Consider the following 21045-nt stretch of genomic DNA (forward strand, 5'->3'; position numbering starts at 1 on the left):
AATGGTATTTACATGTCTCACCCACGGCCCCCACCAGTTACCTGAGTCTGGTGTGGTGAATTTTTTGCTTTAACCTGATTTGGATTATTTTCTTGGGAAATTATAAATAGAACCTCTTCTTGTATTCTCAGAGAATAAAGGGCATGAGCTTTGAAATCAGAGTTTAATGTGAATGCCAGCTCTTCCCCTTCTAGTGTGTATGACCTGGATGTGCTATTAACTTCTCTGAGCCTCATCTGTAACACAGGGACAGTACACCTCCCTGCTCCACAGGGTTTTCACATCTTGGAAGGCTATGACATCTTGGAAGCAGATCACAGGTCTGTCTTCCGAGGCACCTCTGGGTGAATTCAAACCATCAACCTTTTAGCTAGTAGTCAAGTGCTGGACTGTGTGTGCCACTCAGGGACCTCACTGTGAGGATTAGCAGAATATAGATAAAACTACAGCGCACATAAGGAGCCCTGGTAGTGCAATGGTTAACCGCTTGCCTGCTAAGCAAAAGGTCAGTGGTTTGAAACCACTAGTGGTTCCATGGGAGAAAAGACCTGGCAATCTGCTCTCACAAAGATTGTTGTTGTCAGGTGCCGTTGAGCCAGTTCCAACTCATAGTGGCCCTGTGTACAACAGAATGAAACACTGCCCAGTCCTGCACCATCCTTACAACCTCTGCTATATCTGAGCCCATGGTTGCAGCCACCGTGTCAATCCATCTTGTTGAGGGTCTTCTCCGTTTTCGCTCTCTACTTTCCCAAGCATGATGTCTTTCTCCAGGAACTGGTCCTTCCTGATAACATGACCAAAGTATAAGAGATAAAGTCTCACCATCCTTGCTTCTAAGGAGCATTCTGGCTGTACGTCTTCCAAGACAGATTTATTCGTTCTTCTAGCAGCCCTTGGTATAATCAATATTTTTCACCAACACCATACTTCAAAATGCATCAGTCCTTCTTTGGTCTTCCTTATTCATTAGATTATAGCCCAGGAAACCCTATGGGGCAGTTCCACTCTATCACACAGGGTGGCAATGAGTCAAAACTGACTTAATGGCACACAGCAGCAACAACATCTCATACACAGTAGGTGCTCAACAAATAGTGATTAAAAAGCACCACCCTTGTCATATTGGGCCCCTGCTCAAAAAACTTTGATTGTCTTCTTACTGCCTAAACTTATTGCCACTGAGTTGATTCTGACTCAAAGCGATGCCCACTGGGCTTCCAAGGCTGTGAATCTTGGATGGCTGCCCAATCTTTCTTCCATGGAGTGGCTTTTTGGTTAGCAGCCAAATGCCTTAACCACTACACCACCAGAGCGTCTTTCTTATTGCCTAGTGGATTTATATTAATTTAGAGACACTTTCCAACTACGTGGCCCTATAAAGCAGATTTGAAATATATTTTTATTTCGTTTCAGTTTTAGAATCTATTCTTATTTTAGTTTTCTTTAAAAGCTATCTGAAGCCCCCTGCAGTGCTCGAATGGTAAAGGTTTACAAATGGGCACCAGTGGCAGACCATTGCTGTGTTTTTCTTAAACCAAAAAGCAACTGGTGAACCACCCAGATGTGTGACGAAACAGTCACTGTAGCATCAACCTCAACTCATGGTAAGCCCATGTGTGTCAGAGTAGAACTGTGTTCTGTAGGGTTTCAACAGTTGACTTTTCAGAAGTAGATTGTCAGGCCTTTCTTCTAAGGTGCCTCTAGGTGGCCTTGAACCTTCAATATTCTGGTTAGCAGCTGAGAACATTAATCATTTGCACCACCCAGGGACCCCAGAGATCCACGTATTTTTGAAAATGCCTGAATTGGAACAATCAAGAATCAAGGCATCCCACAGAGAAACATCACTCAAATCAAAAGATAGACAGTCTAGAAGGAAATCAGCCTAGGTTCTTTAAAGACCCATGAAAATGGGGAGATGATTCTGGATTAACAGATTATAGAAGTGAAACAACCAGACGTGATAAGTGCAGCTTGACTGTACCCTGGGGGGTTGCTGGGGTGGGGGGAGCTATAAAAAGACATCTTGGTGGGAGAACAGAGTCTGAGCTCCAGGGACCTCTTTGCTTGCAGCCCTGCCTTGGTCAGTTCACTTGGACGTCCTGGTCAAACACAGCAGAGTTCTCTGTTCCAAGGGACCCATGTGCAGCCCCACGGGCCCAGCTGGGCATGCACACTGTAGTGTACCTGGCTTCAGCTATGAAGAAACACCAAGAGTAATGTACCTGCAACTGGTCCTCTTGCTACCAGTGGCAGGGCAGTGGAAGCGAGAAAGAGAGCAAGGGGTGGAAGGGGGGCTGTGGCTCACCCCACACTCACTCCAAATGGGGCAAGTGCAGAGCCAGAGCTGTGTGTCTGTCTATAGGCTGAGCCTATCCCTCGCTGACTGGGTTCCCACCCTCCCCACCCCTGCCAACTGACCCTGGGTTCACTGCATCCTTACACTCTATCCGGATCTGCTCCAGCTCTGTCACCTCAGCAATGGACTCCTTCAGGTCCTCCACAAACTTCTGCATCTCGTCTGAGCCCAGGGCACAGAAATGCAGCACCTGCTTCTTCTCAGAGCCCGAAAGCGGGGTCACCAGTGTGATGCCATGAGAGTAATCTGGAAACCAGATCCCAAGACCCCACTGGGCCGTGAACAGTGGGGGCCAAGGGCTAGAGCCTCCCTCCACTGCCCTACAGCCATAGCCCTTCTCCCTCATCTTCCCCCAACCACCTTCTACTGGTCTACACCATGTCCTGATGGACTCAGACTTACATTCATTCTCAAAGAGGTGGAACTGCATGCCCAGCAGGCCAACGGACTTGCAGAAAGTGTATGTGGAGGAGCTCTTCTTCTTCGGGCAAAGTTTGAGAATCTGTTCAAGAGAGGACGATAGACATGCACTGACAGGCATAAATTCACACAAACGGACATGCACACAAGTGGAGGCATGAGCACCTAGAGATGCCAGATATGGTTTTGCAAGCACACAAGTAAACACACACAAAGGTACACACACATATACATGCACAGTCACACATTTAGGCTGCATTCACACACACACAAATACACACATTATATCAAAATATCTTTCTTCCTCACACAAAACCATCCAGTGGCTATCCCTACTATATTTAGAAGCCAATCCATATTTCCTGCCCTGTCTTATAAGTCCTACTTGGTCTAGCTTCATGCTGGAACCACACTGTCCTTCCCTCGGCAGCTTGAACAGGGCAAGCTCAGTACCATGACAGGCCCTTCACTATTTCTTTTTCTCTCCTCAAAGCTTTTTACATGGCTGGATTGTTCTCATTACTTACGTCTTATAGAAAGTTACTTTCAAGAGCCCTTCCCTAAGCAACCCATCCACAAAACCAACAAAAACAAAATAAAAGGAAACAAAAAAACCCCCTCCCTAATCCCAGTCACTCTCTATCCTATTGCCATTTTATTGTCTTCAGGGTACCTTCCCCTCACACCTGATATGATCTTGTTTGTTTTCTTATTTATTTTCTATCTCTCTCCCTACTAAAATGAAAGCTCATGAGCCAGTTGTTGTTGTTGTTGTTGTTATGTGCCGTCCAGTCGGCCCGACTCATAGCGACCCCTCCTTGGGTTTCCGAGGCAGTATCACTACGGAAGTAGGATTGCCCAACCTTCCTTCCGAGGAGTGGCTGGGGGGTTTGAACCGCCAGCCGTCTGGTTAGCAGGCAAGTATCTTAGCCACTATGCTACCAGAGCTCCATTAGTTGTTCAATAAACAAATAATTGTTCAGCACCTCCTATGAGTTGGGGTCTGGGGATACAGGAGAACAGAAGACGGAGAGAGCCCCGGACCTAAAGGTGTTTATGTTATCATGGAAGAAGATAGTCAATATGTAAGGCAATCAATCAGCATAAAGAAACCAAGGGAAGAAATAGGTAAATACTTAATAAATGTATTTAAGGGGGGGAAAAAAAAACATGGTACGAAGAAAGGGCAACTGAGTGGGCTCTTAGTTAGGTGGTCTGGGAAGACCTTTCTGAGGAGAGGACATGTGAATTGAGACCTGGATGAAGGGAGGGAGGCAGCAGTGCAAAGACTGCAGAGGCTGCAAGGAGCTTTTCTAGCAGGAGTGACAGGAATAAAGGCCTGAGAGGGGAGTCCGCCTGTGGGGAGGCAGCTCCTGGCCAGGGTGGCTGGAGCAGAGCAGCCCAAGGAGGGGAGCAGTGGGGCAGGAACAGGGTGGGGCAGGGGTGGAGTGGGGGGAGTGTGAGGTCAGGGCCAAGGGAAGTCCTGGAGGCCGTGGGCCAGGCCAGGGAGTTACAGGAAGCTAGGGGAGAGCTGAGGGGGTGGAAGTCTGGCAGCCTGATTTGTGCTCTAGAAAGGTGACTCAGCTGTGTGGACCATGGAGGGGCAGGTGTGGTGATGGGAGACCAGTAAGGAGGTGACCTTGTAATCCAGTTGAGAGGCTGGGGCTGCAACTAGAATGCAGCAGTGGAGGTAGTGAGAGGTAGTCAGATTTGGGATGAACATGACTCACTGAGAGAAGGGATATGAACAAGACATGAAGAAAAGAGGAAGTCAAATCCTGTTCCCTACTGTTTTCCCAGCTCTTACAATGCCTGGCACATAGCTGAGACTCGTAAAATATCTGTGGAATGGATACTTATTTTCAAGGAGTGAAGAACAAGTACCCTGCAGATGTGTGAGCACACATGGACATGCACATCAGCATCTCTCCCAACCGGGCTATGGGTACATCCTCCATTCAGGCCTCCCTTACTACCTTGCATACCTGGGACTGAAGCACATTGCCACACCCTCCCTGCTCCAGGCTTCCTGTAAAGTGGGAGAGGCCAAGGGTATGGGATCGAGTTCATTTCCACCATGACTGTGTAACCATAAACAGATACTGTAACTTCTCTGTGCCTCAGTTTCACAGCCTATAAAATGGGAATTATCATATCTGCTCCAGCTACCTCCTATCCCATGACATGAAAGGACCATGAGAACTGTAAGCAATCACACCATAAATAGTGTTCTGTTAGAAGATAATGGTAGTCAGGGCAGGCCTGATTCTGAGAGTGAATGAGAGTGAACCCTTCTCCCCTCCGCCCTTCCCACTCACCACCAGCAGGTCATTGAAGAGGAACACCTCCCTCTGGTGCGCGGCCTGCTTCTGCAGCTTGTTCACATCTGTCACCTCAAAGAGCCGGCTGCAGCAGACCAGGCGACGGTGGGGCACCGACAACACCTGGAACCAAGGCGTGGCACTCAGCAAGAGAGGCCCCAGAGACCCAGGCCCTCCCTACCTCACAGCATCCACTTTCCAGAAGAGGCTCAGAGAGAGGAGGGGGACCAAGGATGACCTCAAACTTCTGCCCTCCTCATCTGGGCTCTGTCCCCTTCATCATACTTCTTGGGCAGTTAGAGGAAAAGGAGTTCATCTCACTGGAGACAATGAGGAGAGAAATGAGTAGGGGATTGGGAAAGGAAATTGAAAAGAACTTCCAGATCATTCAAATCCAGGCATTGTCAATCTTTTTTCCTTCTAACACTTGTAGGAATGACACCTCTGTCTCTTTTTCTACTGTACATACAAAGGCAAGTGTGTAAGATGAAGGGATTCCAGATTGTTATGGTTTGAATTGTGTCCACCCAAAAAAATTTGTTGGAGTCCTAACCCCTGGTATCTGTGAAGATGTTATCAGTTAACATACCAGAGTAGGGTAGGTCATAATCCAATTGAGTGGTGTCTCTATAAAAGAGAAAGGACATGGAGAGGCAGATAGAGACCACATGAAGCAGAGACAGAGACTGGAGTTATACTGCAACTGCAAGCCAAGGAACACCTGGGGCTACCAGAAGCTGGGCGAACTGAGGAAGGATCTTTCCCTTAGAGGCTTCTGAGAGAGCATGGCCCGGCTGATATCCTGAATTTGGACTTTTAGCCTCCAGAACTGTGAGACAATAAACATCTGGTGTTTAGAGACACCCACCTTGTGGTACTTTGATATGCCTGCCAATGTATAGGGATACCTTGAATCAACTCCAGTGTGTAATACAAGCCAATCATTGGCAAACCAGACAAACTATGACCTCAGCGATAAAGGCTCTGACGCAGAAAGGGCATCCCTGCACAGACAGAGTAGATCAAGCCCACTGCAAAGGCCCCTGGGAAGCTGCCTCCTGAGCTAGCTCCTCAGGGAGGGGGAACTGGAGATGAATACTAGAGCATGCATCTCCAGAACCGGGGAGAAACCAGTTGTTGTCGAATCAGCCTTGGATCATGGTGACCTTGTATGTGTCAGAGCAGAATTGTCCTCCACAGATTTTCAGTGTCCAGTTTTTTAGAAGATAACTAGGCTTTTCTTCTGAGGCACCTTTGGGTGGGGTTGAACCTCTAACCTTTTAGTTAACAGCCAAGTGCATTAAGCATTTGCACCACTCAGGAACTCCAGAACCTATACAATATCCTTATGGAATGAAGAGCCCCTGCTGACATATAAGTAGTTTAGTAATCTACAGAGAATGCTCTCTTTAAAAATCATTACAACTTTGGAATACACCACCTGTCACACAGCTCATGACTGACTGGGAACCCCAATGAGTTGAGATACCATAGGTGTCTCTATATTTGGTCCATTTCCTGTCTTATATTTCACTAAGACTATCCAGGAATGCTTGGTGTCCATTCCATGCTAGGAAAGGGTCTCCATAATGGCCATCCATACAGATGTTTCAACCCTAGACCACTGGGAAGTCTTTCTTGACATCTCACCCCAGTCTTTCCTGCTGCAGTATCTGCTAGCAAAAGGCAATAAGGATATTTGGCAAGAGGAAGAAAAAGAGGATACACAGCATGACATGTAGTGAGCACTCAACTGTTTTTTAAGAGAATGAATAAAAGGAAGATGCTTTCGAAAGGGAAGGAAAAGAATGAGAGGTAATATCAGGGAGAAAAAAGGAAAGGCAATGAATGGGAGATGGGGTGGTTTGGCAGCCATGAGAGAGGAAGTTGAGCCCCAACATGGCAGCAATGCTCTGTAGGGAACACTTACTGTCTTCATGCCCACAATGGACTTCTCCACCTTGGTGACATACGTGACATGGTCCTCATTGGACTTGAGCTCCTTCTGCTGTATCCTTTCATAGATGCCCACCACCAGCTCCCTGGGGATGTCAACACCATCATCCACACCTACCAACATGGAGAAGAGCTTGAAGGGATAGGAGCCAGAGAGAGCAAACCCCATACCAGATTGATGCTTCTAAAGGGTGACCTTGACTTTGCCACATTCCCATTTCAAAGCCTTCAATGGCTGCTGCCCATACCCACTCAGTAAAGCTCAGCAGAAAAACTACTATAATATAGTCCTGACACACATCTCCAGCCTCATCTCCTGCTGTTCCATAGACAGAACCTTCCCTCTCACTTCCCAGGATGCTTTCCTGACTATTTCCAGCCTCCATGTTCCTCTTAAGAGCCTTTGCTTCTGCAGCTCTGTCTCCCTGGAAGGTCTGGATATTTGTCTTAAACTCCCCTCCATGTGAGCATCCTGAAGCCAGAGGTTCTGTTTTGTCCTCTTTTGGATCATCACATGCCAACCCCCAGGCCCTCACCCCACTGCCAGCAGGAACACAGTGTTCAGTGAGTAGGTGATGAATGAGAAACAAGATTCTCCCCTGTGTGTGGGGAGTAGGGCATTAAGTAAAAAGGAGCAGGGCAGACCACTGTGGTAATACAGGTAATTAAACCCTACCCCATCTCTTACTTCAAAGTAATGACAGAACTCTGGCAACAACAACAACAACAATACTGGCAGAAAATATACCAACATGAAAATAGTTTCTTTTGGAGGTAGAAACAGTGGCAATTTAGAAAAAAAAGTCTTATTTTATTTTTTCCAAGTCTTTCTTTAATAAGTATATGCTTCTTTTATAAGAGCAAAAAAATTAAAAATAAAATAACTTTGGCAAGTGTCCTCAAAGGAGTTTTCCCAACTGCTGAGAAGATATTATGCCCACTATGAGCAACTTCCTGTCTTTTCCTTGCTTGTTCCTTATCTGAACTTGTTTTTTAAAATTGGACAAAATGAGCCATGCAGTACCTTTCAGGGCCCACAAGAAATCCGGGTGAGGGCAAGAAAGAACAGGGATAAAGAATGAACACACAGATGCTTCCAAATGGAGATGGAAACTTGGATGCTTCTGCTCCCACTGAATACTCTAGTAAAAAAAGAATTTTTTCTTAAAGGCATAAACCGACAAAGATAAAGAGAATGGGAGAAGAGGCAATAACACCACAGGATCTAGAAACTGAGTGGATGGATGAGTGGATGGATTAGAAAATCTGAGAAAGCTGAAACCTATGCCAACAGAGAGGTTAGAAGTCACCCAACACACCACGGAACCACCAAAGTGTTCTGGAATTCATGGCAATAGAGATACAAACCCCTGAAAGCTGAGGTAAATGAGGGCTGGAAGCAGGAAAATAGGTTGAAAATAAGTTTTAAAAGCACATAGAATTCCCTATCCCCTCCACCACTCCTGTAAAAGACTAGGTGATAATCCTCTGGAAGGGGTGAACGAGGAATTCTGGGCTGGGGCACTCTAAGCCAAGGGTGAGAGTCCATAGGGGATGAAGTTGATGTCTAAATGCTGAGAGGCCCCTCAACCCTATTTCCCGCAAAGATCTCAGAACACCAAAAGCCAGACTCATATCCTTTGAGCAACAGACTGGACAGTTCTTTTTTGGGGAATCAACCAGCACAAGAAAAAATACCTAAAAATATTGCAGTAGGGGTTCCCCGAAAAACAGCTCAACTAGACCACCTTTCTAGAAAGCCCACCAATCTGCAGTCTTCATCCACGCACACAGAGTTTTAGATCAGTTTTTAGTGGCTCACCCTTAAATATGACTAGACAACCAAGTCTAACCAACTATGTGTAAATAGTCTAAAACATAAAAGAGAAAGAGATACAGGGAAAAACAGAAGAAATAGAGGCAAGCAGGGAGAAGGAAACTGAACTAAACACACAAATAACAACGTATCATTAATATCTTCAGAAGCATGAGAATATACTGCATCTGTGAAACAAGAATGTTGTTGTTGTTGTTGTTGTTTGCCGTCGAGTCGGCCCTGACTCATAGCGACCCCTCCTTGGGTTTCCGAGGCAGTATCACTACGGAAGTAGGATTGCCCAACCTTCCTTCCGAGGAGTGGCTGGTGGGTTTGAACCGCCAGCCTTCTGGTGAGCAGTCAAGTGCCTTAGGCACTATGCTACCAGAGACAAGAATAGTTACTATAAAAAAGGAACATTCAGAGAACAAAAAAGAACTCTTGAAAATGGAAAATATGGCAGTAGAAATTAAAAACTTAGAAGAATGAGTGAAAGATAAAGCCGAGGGATATCTCCCAGAAAACTGAACAAGAACACAAAGATGGCATGTAGAAAATCTATGGAAATTAGAGGAACAAACTAAGATATTCAGCATCTGAGTAATACAAGTTCTAGGAAGTGCACATAGACGGTAAAAACTATCAAACACAATACTTAAGAAAACTTCCCACTTGTGAAGAACATATGTTTCTACACTGAAAGAAACAACTTAGTACCCAGAACAGTGGATGAAAAAGACCTATCACAAGACCCATCATCATTAAATTTCAGGACACAAAGGAGAAGCAGAAGAACCAAAACGTTTTCGGAGAGAAAGTAATAATAACAATAATACACAAAAGGTCAGAAAATAGAATGGCAGAGCAACACTGTCAACTAGAAGACAATGGAGTAATGCCTTCAAAATTCCAAGTGAAAATGTTTCCAATCTGGAATTCTATTCCCAAGCTTCCAATCAAGGATGAAGATAGAAAAACATTCAAACATGCAAGTTCTCACACTCAAAGGGTGCCTCCAATATTCTTTTCCTCTGAAAGTAAAAATGAGGAAACTATAAAATCCAGGAAACAGGAATCCAACACAGGAGCAAACTGAAGGAGATTCCAGGATGATGGTGGAGGGAGATACCATGGTGACAGCTATGCCTCAGGCCTAGCAACCTGTCCAGACTGGAACAGAACTAGAGGCTCCAGAAGAGAGAGCTCCAAGAAGCAGAAACTCAAGATACCTCCTAGGTTTAAAAGTATTGAGAGGGGCACCTAGCGTGGAGAGTTTGGGGATAAGTTAGTGGCAGGATCATAGAGACCTAAGCAAATGGACAAAGAAATTGTAATCATTATATACATTAAGATCCTGCTTTGGATTGTTTACCTAGTGTCGGTAATATAAACACTGATCTAACACAAATGATGGTTTGCTACCTGTCAGATGGTGCACTACACCAAGCCAAACCTGTTGCCATCAAGTTGATTCTGACTCATAGTGAACCAGTGGGACAGAGTAGAACTGCCTCATCAGGTTTCCAAGGCTGAAATCTTTATGGAAACAGACTGCCTCATCTTTCTCCTGAGGAGCAGCTAATGGGTTTGAACCACAGACCTTTTGTTTGGCAGCTGAGTGCTTAATCACTGCCCCACCAGGGCTCTTTCAGTGCACTATATAAATTAGAAAAAAGACTTGGAGTTGGTAGATGCCATAAAGTTATCTGCAAAGTTGACTTAAACAGACTCAGGACCCAAAAGTCCTGTTCTTGGCTCTTCCCTCATAAGTCGTGGGGTGGGAGGGTTTGGTACCAACTATGATGCCAGGGATCTAGAGGTCAATGTTTCATGGATGGCACGGGGGCATTACCCAAAGGCTCTTACTGCTTTGGGTGGGGCAGTGGCAGTAGCTCCTAGAAACTCCCCACCCAGATACCTGGCATGAAAGTAGCTTTCCCAGCCTGCTATGCATAACCAAGCGTAGAGATCAGCATGCAGTGCCCATGGCCACTGAGGTAACAGTCTCAATGGGGGCTCAGACTCACTGTCTCCTTTGGAATTAACACTGAACAGAATGTGGACCGAGCAATGGCCTCACCCTTCCTATCCCGTCCCCACCTCCTCACCTCGCAGGTTTCGGATAAAGTCCTCTAGCATCATCTTCCGATCAGGCTTAATGTTGGGGCTGTACATGTCGGTGTTGAGGAGGATGATGGCGAAGGCGAGGATGAAGATGGTGTCAGGGTTGTGGAACTGCTGCACCACCTCAGGGTTGCACATGCAGTAGCGCTGGCTGCGGTTGGGGAGACATGGAGCCGGATACTGACACCACCTCCTTCTACCTCTCCTCTAAGCTCCAGCAATGCAGGGCTGTCCCAGGAAGGCTCCCACCTCAATTGCTCATTACTGTCTGACCCATATCCAGTCCTCTTCTCCAGTGAATGGACAATTCACTGGAGAAGATTTCACACACCTGCAAATTCCCCAGGACCCCAGCCCTCACAAAGAAGATGCTCAACACAGGTTTTCTTGTTGACAAGGATGGGTGAGGTACAGTCCCACCTGGTGGACTCCATCTAGTGTTGCTTCCAGCTCAGAGACCTCAGGGATTCTGTCCTTTTTCTTTCGTTCTCACCTTTTTATCCAGCCCACCTCTGCCACCTACACCAAAAGGGGCTCTCCCCACCCCCAAATGACCCTCCTGTATCTCCCAACCCTGAGGCTCACAGCAGCTCTGCTTGTCCCGCCCCCCACCCTCATGCCCCAGGCATGTGCTGAGGAGTCTGCGAGGGGAGTGGAGCTGAGAAGGGCACTACCTGAAGGCCTCGATGAGCCGTTCCACCTTCTGGGCCTCCCCCTGCACACGGATGTGAGCCTGGAACTTCCGCAGGGCCTCATCTAGCTCCATGCTGGAGAAGTCCATCTCGTCGACCACACAGCTGAGGGCAGGCAGGAGGAGGGGTCATGAGAACTTTCCTACACCCACTAGGGCTGAAGGGGAAAGTGCAGCCTCCCTATAGCTGGAACTTCCCCTACTAGTGAAGCAGGAAGAGGCTTGGGCTCTGTAACCAGTGGGAGGGGACCAGAACAGGGACAGTCTTACTCCTGTCTCCCAGGGTTCACCTCCTCCCCCAGGGGTCTCACTTTAGTAACCTAAAAGAACACTTTCTCAGTTTCTCTCACTTAATACAATAACCCTGTGGGGCGGGCAGCTCAACTAGTATCTCCATTTCACAGCTAAGAAACAGAGGCCCAGAGAGGTTAGCCGATTGGCCAGGGTCACAGAGCTGGAGAAGGCTGAACACAGATCTTCTGAACCAAATCCCAAGACCTTTCTTCTCAACCTCAGAGTCAAACAAAGTTTAAAAATGGACACTAGGTACAGTTTATTCTTCTGTATTTTCCCCTAGTTTAACTTTCAATTTCCCATTTGGGTTTCTAGGTGAAATCTCCTCCTGCAAGCAGCGCCCCCCACCCTACCCCCATGTTCTGCTTTAGACATAATAATAAAAGAGCCACGACAATCCTAAGTTCTTAGTCACTTTCTCTAACTAGTCATCAGCTCTTAGGGAAGGCTGGGAGAAAATGGAGGCCTCTGGAGAGTAAATGACAGATTTGGCTTAATGTGGGAAGGGACAGTGTGACAAACAGGGCTGAATTCTCTGGGGGACCTAGATTCTGGTCCTGGCCTGACCACTCTCTGTGACCTCGGCTTGCAGATTGAGTGCAAGGAGCCTGAGCTTCCTCTTCTGAAAGGGAAGAAGTCAGAGTCCCTGCTCCCCAAGGGTCCTTCCACCTCTGAAATGCCACCTCCAGCCCCTGAGGGGTATGGTAAGAGAAGGGATCAGGTACCAAAGTCACCCAAACAAGGCAGTTATTCCTCTGGCCTGACTTGCTCCACAGACCTTCTTTCTCCTTTTCAGAGATCTGGGGCCAAGACCCTCCCAGCTCCACCACCTCTTCCTCCTGCTTTACGCTCCTTTGGGGTGCTCTGGGCCTGGGATTGTGAGCAGTGAGGCAGGAATCTGGGCCTGGTAAAGCAGCAGACCGAGTGTCCCTTGAGAAATTTTCCTTCAGTAGAAGCTTATCACAAGACTCACTGGACTAGGCTTACAGGTGCCCACACAGCTCTCAGACATGACTTCTCCCCCTTTACGCCTACACTCTTTCAATCTTCTCTCTCATGCTTAACTTATAGCCAGGCCCATACTGTCCACTGAGGAGTGGATAGCCCCCTCTTAGCTCCCTTGTTCCCTTGAGCCAACTCTGCTAAAGTGTTACAAACCTGAGGGGTACTAACCTGTCTCCTACCCATCCCCCTTCGAGGACAAGAGCTGGGTCATGCTCACATCTGTGATCCCAGAACTTAGCTCAGTGCCCCATACACTGAGGGGACTCAAAAAAATGTTTCCTAAGTGGTGGGATGAGCTCTAAGCAGGAGCCACTCTCCCATGATCCCCCAGACCCTGTTCTCTGGTCAGTCTTTAGGAGAAAGCAAGGGGAGACTCCATGTGGTAGTGGTCTGGTACCTGGTGGTGGGAGGACTTTGCCTCCCCCACTCCTTTCAGGAGGGAACAAGGAGGACAGGGGATTGCAGACTTCTGGAGAACGACAGCAGAGGGGCAGAGCAGACAGCCATCTTCAAGCTGGGAGCTCCTCCCTGGTTGGTAAACCAAGCCTTCCCTCAGGCTTGTCTGCCTGGGATGGACAGTAGATGAGAGGATAGGGCTGGGAGGTGGCCATAGGCAAGAATTTTGACCAAGTATGAGAACTGGTGATGTCAATGTCTGGCCATCTGCAGCAGACAGGGCAGTAGAGGTCTCCAGGGCCAGCAGCCTCCTCCAGCTTCCCCTGGATCTTGGCAGCCCTTGTCACCTCTACCCTGTACCCTCCCCAGCTGGAATGTGAGCTCCAAGGGTAATATCATGGAGTCCATATGTGTGTACCCCAATAGGCAGCCCATCAGAAAGTATGAATCAAGTTTGACTGAGCCATACAGGGGTTGGTGAACCACAGGGCTGTGTCCAGTGGGGACAGAAGGAAAAAAACTTGGAGAAGGTGAACCAGTGTGGTCGAACAGCAAGGAGAGCAAGAGCTAGAGCCTGGAAGAAAGCAACAGTGAGAAATACAGAGAGGCAAATGACAGGGACAGAGAGAACAGAGAAAGACACAATGAGGGAAAGAGAGAGAAGGAAAGTCAGAGAAAGAGTGAAAGAGAGTAAAGGTGGGGAAGTGGGGAGACAGGAGACCAACAAAAGGGAGAGAAAGAGACATAGGGACAGAGAACAGGAGAAAAACAGAGACAAAGAGGGAAAGGCAGTGAGAGAGAGAGAATGAGAAAAACAAAGTGAGAGACAAGAGAAACAAGATGGGAAGAATCAGAGAGACAAAAAAAGTCATAAGAGATAAGGGGTGAGAAAAACACTGTAGACCAGAACTGGTGGGCTGGGGGGCCTGGGGCATGAAAGCAGGGTCATACTGCACCCTCACACCAAGAGCCCCCTATTCTTGTGAGGTCAAGGAGGAGAGTCCCTTAAGGGAACCCAGAATGGCCCACGGTCCCTTTAGTCTGACCTCCAACTGCTCCCCAGGAGGTGCCCCCGTAGGTCTATCTATTCCTGCCCCCTACACCTGCCCCGCTCTCTCCTGAAGTCCTGGCATCCCACTTCCCTTGTTGGTGCCCCTTCCAGAGCCTCTCTGTATGTACCCTCTGCCCAGTGCTCTGGATCAGTCCTCACTCCACAGTGCCCAGGGCACTTGGGGGAGGCAGCAGCAGGAGGGGGCAGGAGCAGCTGGAAGAGGGTGAGATCTGCTCAGCCAAGCACGATGGCCTAGTTTCCAGCTCTTCACTCAGGTGACACTCAGCCCTCTCACATGCTCGCTCATGTGGGGCTGCAGCTAAGAGCTTCAGTAATGAGCCGGGAGCCCAAGAGCCAAGGTCTGGGATGGGAGATACAGTCAGGTAGAACCACAAGCCATGGAACGGGAATATTGAATAAATCAATCATGATTCACTGAGTGGAGTGAAGGGTTCTAGGAGGAGGACACCTAGGCCTTAGAACTGGAAGAGTCTCAACATCAAACATCATCCAGCTTGTGTCCTGAGGACCCCATGTTAGAGTCACAAGGAGGGTTTGCTAAAATGCACAGCCCTGGGCCTCACCCTACATGCCCCAAATTAACATATTTGGAGATGGAGCTTGAGAATCAGCACTTTTAACAAGCTCTCCAAATGGTTCTTAAAATTTGAAAACCAATGGCTGATTTGAGTGCAACGTAAGAGGGGTTATGGTCCATGTGAAGACTTTTAAAACTTGAGTCCAGCAATTCAAGGGTTGCCAGGGCAAGAGCTTATGGGGACACGTATGTCCCCACCAGGGTATCAGGTGCTGCTTTTGTATTGGGAGTGGGAAGGAAGGAGGGAAGAAAGTATAGACACACACACATACAATTTCCTGCCTTCCTCTCTTCAATTGCCACCACAGGGCACCAGCATTTAGTGGTGGTCTGGGTTTCTCAACATTTTTCAGCCATAAACCCCCAGATGGAAGGATGGAACCTGTGCTGAGTGGTATGAAGGCACTACCCTGCTCCATGAGACACTGCCTCTCTCTTGAGGAGGACTTGCCCCTCAGACATCTCTATAGAGAGCCACACACCATCGCTAAGGGCACTGCAGATGCTCCCAAAACGCAGAGGACCAAAACAGCACTCCTGCCTAGCTTTGGAGCATACCTCACAGTGACTGGCTATCTACCCCCAGCCCCCCATAGCAGACATTTCCTTCCTGGTGGGGCCTGTGTCCTACTGGGAAAGGTGGCTGGGATAAGTCTGAACTCTCTACTAGCAAGGCTACTCGCGGCCCCTGTCTCAGGGTCTCCATCCTTTCAGGCTTAGATACAATCTTCCCACTCCAAGGACCAAGGTCACCCTGGAATCACCCACAACTCTTGCCCTCCTTCCCAGGATGACTCTTTTCACCTTCAAATGATAAGCTTCAGCCTTGTGGTAGTTAAGTTTGTGTGTCAACTTGGCTGGGCTTGGTTGAGTGGCTAGGCAGCTGGATGTAGTTATTCCCCATGGTGAGATTGGTAATTAACTCCATGGTAGAATCCATTGGAACAGCTGAGTAGCTGCTTTAGGGATGTGGTCTGCTTTCAGTACGTAAGAAGCAATTTTGAAGAAGGTCTCTAGCTTTTTGGCACCCTTGAACCCTGCATGTAGCCAAGTCTTCATTCAGTAGCCTGCCATGCTCTGTCGATCTTGAGACTTTTAATGGATTTGAATCAATGGCTTGCCATGTGGTTTTGTAATATCAGGACTATGCCTTTTCACTTGGGTTTGTCAGCCTCAGCAGCCAGCATCTGCCTGAGTGAAGAGATGCCTCTAGCGTCAATGGGCCGGGAGCAAGAGACAGAGCTCAAGCCCAAGGCTGAGGGGCTTTCACCCAGCCCAAAGAGCCTGGCACTCTGAACTTGGACTTCTAGCCTCCAGAACTGTAAGAAGATAAACTCCTGTTTATTAAAGCCTTCCCATTTGTAGTATTTGTTAGAGCAGCACTAGGTAACCAAAACAAGCCCACACCTTCAGTATAAGCTTGACTTACACCTTTCCTAGCTCCCCATCTCTCTTCTCTTCTTTCACCATCTTTCCTATTGCTTCTCTTACTTTACCATACCTATCATCACTTAAAGATCCTTGGGTGGCAAATGGTTGGCTCTCAGCTACCAACTGAGGAGTTGGTGGTTCAAATCCACCCAGTGGTGCAGCAGGAAAAAAACCTGCTTCTGTATAGATTGCAGCCAGGAAAGCCCTGTGGAGTTTAGTTCTCCTCTGTAGCACATAAGGTCACCATGAGTCAGAATCAACTCAATGGCAACAAGGTTGGTTTTGTGGTTTTTACCAGTGTTTAAAACCTTACGCCTCCCACTTCTCTTTGCTACCCTGGAATCTCTATGGGGAGCAAATTGTTGACAGTTTATCAAATCTATCTGCTGCCTAGACCCAGAACAGCCAACAACAGCCTGGGCATCCTGGCATCCCTAACTGGCATCTCTCCTCTTCTAATCATCTTCAAGATGAAAAACATTACACATTTTCCAGTGGATTTCTCTGGTTTATAATCAATGTCCTCATTTTACAGAAGGTAAAACTAAGGCCAAAGGGGCTTGTTCCATGTTCCATACTTAGGAAGAGTAGGTCTTCTGATTTCTGCTCTTGTGGGGTCTCATCCCCCAGCCTGGTTCTCTCCTGAGCGTGCCTTCCCCACTTCAGCTCTATGTGTGGGGTGTGGTGGGAGGGGTGCTCACCCCTGCAGGGAGCAGCTCTCTCTAAGCTCTCAATTTCTGACTTTTGCTCTTAGTGCTTCACAAAGTATGCAGTGACTTGATCTTCTCAATTCAGTGCAATATTAACCATTACTCCACTTTTTTCTTACATATAAGGAAACTGAAGCTCAAGGGAGAACTGGCCCCATGAGGGGGACTGCACACATCACGTTTCTTACTGGCTGGCCAGGCAAGCCTGCCTGCACTCTCTGCTGCACCTGCTGCTTGGGAGCTAGTGCTAATGACTCTCTCCCTGGGGACCTTGCCCAGATGTCTGGTGGGGTCTTGTCAGAGACCCAGGGTCAGTTGGACACAGTCACAGGGGCAGGACTATCTCTGTGTGTGTGAGGAGCCTCTTGACTGTTTGCAATCAGCTAGGAGGCTGGCTAGCCTCCTACAGATTTACAGCTGGCCTGGCGCACAGAGCCACAGCATGTGGTACCATGGCCCTGACTTCCAAACTTCCCTTTACTGCACGTTTGCTGACTGGCTTTCTTTCTTTCACTAAACATGCATTGAGGGTTTCCTGTGTGCAAGGCACTGTGCTAGGAACTTGGTATAAGTGGCAAGTAACACAAACACAGTCCTTGTCCCGGTGGGAGAGACAGACATTAACTGTAGGTCAAAATTATTTCATTATAATTGTGGCAAGTCGTGTATAGTGTGTTGTACTTTATACTGGTGTGCCCAGAAAGGCCTTGTTTGAACTGAGACCTGAAAGATGAATAAGAGTTGACCAAGGGAAGGGGTGGGGTAAGGAAGAGCTTTCAGACAGAGGGGAAAGCATATGCAAAGGTTCTGTGCTAGGAAAGAACTTTCAGGGACCTAGAGAGCAACACTGAAGCTGTAATATAGAGTGAGAGGAAGAATGGAGGACAGTGGGGTTTTGAAGGCCTTGATCAGTCAGAGTTTTGTTGGTCACGAGAAGGCTCTGGGGGTATATCTTGAATACAGCAGGAAATAGTAGAGCGGTATGATTAGAGGAATGATATGATCTTGTTTGTTTTAAGATTTCTCTGGCTGTTGAGGGGAGAATGAATGGGATGGGGAGAGCAATAGGCAAGAGTATAAACAGGGGACCAGTTAGGAGGCTACTGCAGAGGTCCAAGCTAGAGACAGTGGGGCTTGGGCTAAGACAGGAGCAGTGGAGACAAACTGAACAGATGATTTAAGAAACATTTTAGAGGAGGAACTGATAGGGCTAGGTGATGAAAAAGAAGTGTTGACTATGAAGCCAGATCTCTGGCTTGAGCAATTGGGGGCTAGTGGTGCTACTTACTGAGATGTGTATATGACGGGGTAGACACACGTGTTGGAGGAGAGATCAAGACTTCAGTTTTAGACACTTTGAGATGTTCCTTCAAATATTATTAATTTCTTGATCTTTTCTAGATCTTTCTCATTTGCACATAAATTCTGGTACTTTCTTTTTCATACATTAAATCCCTCCTTGACCTTTTATTACCCTCCAGTCAATACACCTTTTCTCTACTCCTTTTCACAGCCAACCTTCTAGAAGACCTCCCTATTCGTACTGTCTCCACTTCCTCATTTCCATTCACTTTTCAACCAGCTCCAGTCCACTAAAACCCCCACCTTTCCACTAAAACTTCTCTTGTTGAACCACCACTGGCCCTTGTGTTGCTAAATCCAATGCTTCTTTTCTGTCCTGATCCTGCCAGCCTCTTGGCAACATCAATATGGTTAATCACACCTTTCTTAAAAACATTCCTCATCACACCACCCTCCCTGAAGTTGAGTTTTTTCACTCTGGAGGGAGCCTTCCACTTCCTCCACTTGACCTCCCACTTAGAGCTGGGCATTAGGCTCTGTCTCCCTTTAACAATTTCTAGGTGGCCTCACCCATCCCAAAGGCTTTAAATGCCATCTGTATGCTGACAACTCCTCAGTGTTTATCTCTTGCCATAGGTTCACCTTTATTATTTTATTATTAGTCACAAACTAGTCCATTTTCTTTTTGGTTGATCTATGTTGTTTATAAAAGACCACATTAAGTGATGATATGACTGAGTGCTGAGGGCTTATGAAAACCATCACTCTATGTATTTGATTGGTACCTGACATTTCTGAGTTCTGGCTTGCTGAATTCACCTGGGCTGCTCTGGTTGGAATGCCAGTCACTGGGGAATATTCACAAGAACTAAATTGTGTAATCATCACTTGCAGACAAGTCAAGTTGCATAAATTTGTGGTTTATCTAGTATCTAACAGTTAAACTTATTCTGAGTAAATATTTGACAATGTCCAGTTTGACGAATTCTTCAGATGAAATCTCCCTCCCCTAAAATTAAAAATACATGCACATTTATTTTGCAGAATTTACTCTAGTGGGCAGGAAGCACAAACATATTCATATGCAGAGATTGAGTGTTCTGAATCCTCATCAGCCCAAGAGGCTGTTTACTGGTATTTGACTCCCTCCGCTCTCCTCCTACACCAGTCATCACGCCCTGCTGCTTCTCCATGGCTCTAGGCTCTGCCTACTTTTCCTCTCCCTATGGCCCCTACTGAGGGTCTCACCACTTCTCACCAGGACTGTTATTACAACAGCCCCTTAACCAGCCTCCTTGCCTCCAAACCATCTCCTACCTCCTCCAGCACCATCCCTCTAGGACACTCATTTGTTCCTGTCACTCACTCCCCTGCTTACATTTCTTCAAAGGCTTCCCATCATTCTTAAATTGAAAACCAACTTTCTCAGCAAAGTAAGCAAGGCTCCGTTAGCTTCCCCATCTTCTCTTGCCCCTTCCTCATATTGGCTCCAGCTCTCCTGAGCCTCCTGCAGTCAGTCTCTCTCTCTCTCTCTCTCTCTCTCTCTCTCTCTCTCATGCCTCTATGCTGTTGCACACAGAGTTCTTTCTTCCTGCTTCCAAACCCCAGTCCCAAGCTTGCAGGTCTCTCTTTAGCTACTGACCTCTCTAGGTGTCTTCCTCAACTTCCACTGCACCCTGGACATGCTTCTGTTTACCACTGCATTTATCTCCCTATGTCCTAACATTAAGAAGCTCTGGTGATGCAGTGGTCAAAGCATTTGAGTGCTAACCGAAAGGCTGGCTATTCAAAGCCACTAGCTACTCTGTGGGAGAAAGATGAGGCAGACTGCTTCCATAAAAATGTACAGCTTTAGAAACCCAATGAGGTAGTTCTATTCTGTCCTATAGAGTTACCATGAGTTGGAATTGACTCGATGGCCATGGGTGGTCCTAACATTTGCCTATTTGTCTTCCCACTAGGCTATATGCTTCTTCAGGATGGGGCAGTTCTTTTAATCTCTGGATCCATGGTAGATACATGGATTCAATGAATGTTTGTAGATGAATGGATGATTTAGAGACCAATTGAGTGAATGAATAGAACCTAGAACACACTGTCAGCTGGGGAGGAAGCCACAGTGGGCCATACCTTTGAACAGTCTGCCCAATGACCCAGCATTGATCCCCCTGTTTTGCTGATATCACTTGGAGCTGACCCGGTTGCTTGGACAGCACTGCCCAGGAAATGGCCCCATGGCTTCCAGAAAGCAGAATGCCCCGCTTTCTAGAAGCCACGGGGCCATTTTCTGGGCAGCAAGGCAGTGCTGTACTTCCCTCCTCCTTCAGCTGCATGTGCAAATGAGTGAGTGATGAGAACTGGGGCAAACTGGCACTGATTAGACTGTGGCCAACAGAGCATGTCTGGGCCTGTCTCGGGAGGTGCTGCTGATTGGCCAGTGAATTGCGAGGTAGGCAGGTTGTGCTCAGGCCTCTCTCTTTCCTGTGGGTTTCTGCAGGGGCTGTGAAAAATACCTACCAAGGGCTGGGGAAACTAGCACAGATGTTCCCTGCATCTGTATAAACAGGT

The 21045-nt window shown here is 47.3% G+C and overlaps 1 protein-coding gene across 1 annotated transcript in view; it reads right to left on the minus strand.

Annotated features, from left to right (window-relative positions):
• IQSEC3 (IQ motif and Sec7 domain ArfGEF 3) overlaps positions 1 to 21045 on the minus strand; it is a 140154-nt gene that overhangs the window by 9164 nt on the left and 109945 nt on the right. Inside the window, exons 6-11 of the mRNA XM_007937052.1 lie at positions 11674 to 11796; positions 10984 to 11150; positions 7034 to 7173; positions 5101 to 5226; positions 2765 to 2864; positions 2447 to 2608 (exon numbers count right to left, since the gene is read on the minus strand). Of these exons, the coding sequence (XP_007935243.1) occupies positions 2447 to 2608; positions 2765 to 2864; positions 5101 to 5226; positions 7034 to 7173; positions 10984 to 11150; positions 11674 to 11796 (818 nt within the window). The remainder of the gene's footprint in view (positions 1 to 2446; positions 2609 to 2764; positions 2865 to 5100; positions 5227 to 7033; positions 7174 to 10983; positions 11151 to 11673; positions 11797 to 21045) is intronic.

Source organism: Orycteropus afer, unplaced genomic scaffold (genome assembly GCF_000298275.1).
Source record: "Orycteropus afer afer isolate SDZICR_OR568_19922 unplaced genomic scaffold, OryAfe1.0 scaffold00040, whole genome shotgun sequence".
Lineage (NCBI taxonomy): Eukaryota > Metazoa > Chordata > Mammalia > Tubulidentata > Orycteropodidae > Orycteropus > Orycteropus afer.